Source organism: Monodelphis domestica, chromosome 6 (assembly GCF_027887165.1).
Source record: "Monodelphis domestica isolate mMonDom1 chromosome 6, mMonDom1.pri, whole genome shotgun sequence".
NCBI lineage: Eukaryota > Metazoa > Chordata > Mammalia > Didelphimorphia > Didelphidae > Monodelphis > Monodelphis domestica.
In genome coordinates this window covers 15,722,732-15,725,988 of record NC_077232.1, presented here as the reverse complement: position 1 = coordinate 15,725,988, position 3,257 = coordinate 15,722,732, and the positions used below count along the sequence as shown (strand labels likewise).

Below are 3,257 nucleotides of genomic sequence, written 5' to 3'. Positions count from 1 at the left end.
ATGAAAACTATGTCATGAATTTATTTGTATTTGCATGTATGCATTTGCATGTATGTTCATGATGATTATATGCATATCCATCCTCTCTATAGAGGGATATATGATTATATATCATATCATATCATATCATATTGCTATATGACATATGATATGATATTACATTACATTATATTACATTATATTATATCAGTGAATTCAGGGACATTGAATTTTGCCACTCATTAAAATGATGGATTTGTAAGTCTGAATATTGTTGTTTTGGAATGGTGGGAGAATGAGTTCTCATGTAGACCTAGAAAATTCAAGTATAGGAGGAAAGTTGGGTAAGAAACTCAGATCAAGAAGAATAGTTATGGTTAATGGGGTGGATGATATTGGTTTATCAACGTTCTGTTATCTATGTATGTGTGTATATGCATATATACATATATATTATATTATTAAACCCATATCACTGTCTCAAGTATGTATCATGTATTAGATATCTTTTTATAAATGTCTATCAATATATTTCTCTGTCTCTGTCTCTACTTCTATTTCTATCTCTTTCTATGTCTCTATTTTTATATTCAGTTATACAACTATATTTCTCTCCATCTCTATCTATTGCTACATCTCCATCTTTATTCCTTTTGTACTGCTTTTTATTTGGCCTTCTAACCAAAGCAAATTCTATCAACAGGTTTCAGGGGGAAATTGATTTGAAAGATTATCATATTAAATTATATTAATTATGTTATATACAATATATAAAACATATTACATTAAAAAATAGCCAAAAACCATATTCACCTCATATAAAGAGTAAATATCACTGAGGGAGGACAAAAAGGGAACTTTAAATTAAGGAATTAGATATCCTTAGACTGAAGGTTAAAAAGCTGCTGCTAGTCATTCAAATTTTGGGGAACAAATTGAAAATCTTGTTTCTTTTCTTATATTAAACAAAATCTCCATTGTGAATAGTGTTAGCAAAAATGATTCATCACATCTTAGCAGTGAAATGTCGATCCCTTGCTGACTCATTAACTCAGAATCAGAGTTCTTAAAATACCTGTTCAGTATAAAACTGTTGGACTGCACAGATGGGGTTAGTAATGGAAAGAAAGAAATGCATAAGTGGTATCTTGTCAGAGATTATTTTAACCTCTTATTAGTTCTTTCAACCTTAACCATATTCTATGCTGATCATTTGCACAGGGGACAGAGAACTGACTAATTAATTTCTTAGATATGTGCAATTCTTTTTTTTTTTCTGTAACAGGGAAATTGTGGTTTTCCAATTAAGAGATTTGGTTTCAAGTTCTGATATTATTCTGAATGAGCTTTATTACTTTGTGCAAAGCACCAAACTGGTTTGGAACTCACATAACTTTGAAAGAATATTATTAATGAAAATTAATTACTTTTATATAATACTTGACCATTTTTAACCACTTTCTTCCATAAACCCTATGAATTTTTCATCATAAGCATAATTTCCCTCTTTCTTTTGGTTCTCTGTCTCTATCTCTCTCTACTGTCTCTCTCTGTCTCTATCTCTCTTGGTCTCTGTCCTCTCTCTCTGTCTCTCTGTCTCTTTCTTTCTCTTTGACTCTCTCTGTTTCTCCCTCTATCCATCCCTCCCCCATACATATATACATATACACACACTCAAAAAATTCATGATCTCCATGGTGGTAATACAAGTCCTTCCCTTTATCATCTTGGTAGTGGCATTATTCACCTTCTTAAAGTGCACCAAATATAATCTTTGCCACTGACTGTGGCTTTCTACACTATGAAAACTAACATCATTCTATGTCATTCTGTAAAGCTAAAGATGCCAAACACTGTACCAAAACTATTAAATGCATATAAACCTCATTATTCCTCCTCTAACCTCTGTTTATTTGAAAATATGTCTGAATTTGCTTCTGTTCAGGTTTAATGGGATGGGTTTATTTGGATGGATATTCTACTTGAATAATTATTTTAATTCTGTCTTCCATTTCAACACTGCATTTCTGTTATTCATAGCCATGTTTGATTCGACTTAAATTGCAGCACACAATCAGGGATGGGCAACTTCTCAGTCATCACTGAATTCCTCCTCATGGAGTTTTCCAGAATATGGGAGCTGCAGGTCTTACATGCTGTGTTGTTCCTGCTGATATACCTGGCTACCATGATGGGGAACCTTCTCACCATTGCTGCAATTCTTATTGACCCACACCTTCACTCTCCTATGTATTTTTTTCTGAGCAACTTATCCTTGTTGGATATCTGCAACATCTCAGTCACCCTTCCTAAGTTCATCATAAATTCTTTGATTGGCAGTCAAACCATCACCCTCCTTGGCTGTACTGCTCAGGTCTTCTTCTTTCTCTTCTTTTCAGCAACAGAGTTTGCTGTGTTAGTGGCCATGTCCTATGACCGCTTTGTGGCCATTTGCCACCCTCTACACTATGGCCTCATCATGATGCCATCCCGTTGTCTTTGGGCAGCAGCTGGCTCGTGGGTAACTGGGCTGATTTATTCTGCTATACACACTGGGAACATGTTTCGCCTGCCCTTCTCGGGCTCCAATGTGATCCACCAATTTTTCTGTGATATCCCTCATATCTTGAAAGTCTCAGCCTCTGGTGTATATCATACAGAGTTTGTATTAATTATAGCAAGTTCATGTTTTTTGTTATCTTGCTTTGCTTTTTTAATTGCATCCTACATTCGCATCTTTTCCAATGTGCTCAAGATTCCTTCTGTGGAAGGTCGATACAAGGCCATTTCGACCTGCTCCCCTCAGTTGATGATCCTCATCTTATTCCTCATTTCTGTAATTACTGCAGTTCTCAGGGATACATCAGACACATCACCTATTCAAAACCTTTTTGTTGCAATGGTCTATGCAATATTGCCCCCATTGATAAACCCTATCATCTACAGCCTGAGGAACAAGAAGATTTTAGCTGCCATGGGCAAGATGCTCAGGAAGATTTTTTCCCTAAGCATGAAATATCCATCTTTGAAAGCATCAAAAAGCTAAAGAACATGCTTTTATATGGTTATATGTGCAAGATGGCACAGGAGTTAGCCTCAAAAGCGGAATAATAACACCAATACTCTACCACACCCTAAAAAATAGCTCCCTAGACCTTATGTTTTGTGGATATGAATGAAGCAATAATTTATTTTGATTCCACAGAGGTTCATCCCACAACTGGTAATATTTCCAGTGAATTATTATTATCTGAAGCCACTGCATTAGCTTGACAGTG

The 3,257-nt window shown here is 35.2% G+C and overlaps 1 protein-coding gene across 1 annotated transcript; it reads left to right on the top strand.

The window, feature by feature from the left end:
* Nucleotides 1–2,059: 2,059 nt before the first annotated feature.
* Nucleotides 2,060–3,025, top strand: LOC100028408 (olfactory receptor 14I1-like). Its single transcript, XM_001378407.3, has one exon. The coding sequence runs from the start codon at nt 2,060–2,062 to the stop codon at nt 3,023–3,025; it is 966 nt and encodes a 321-aa protein (XP_001378444.2).
* Nucleotides 3,026–3,257: the final 232 nt, after the last annotated feature.

What these genes read in the sequence shown, in the direction of transcription:
- LOC100028408 (XM_001378407.3), top strand. Translation starts at nt 2,060, where the DNA reads ATGGGCAACTTCTCAGTCATCACTGAATTCCTCCTCATGGAGTTTTCC.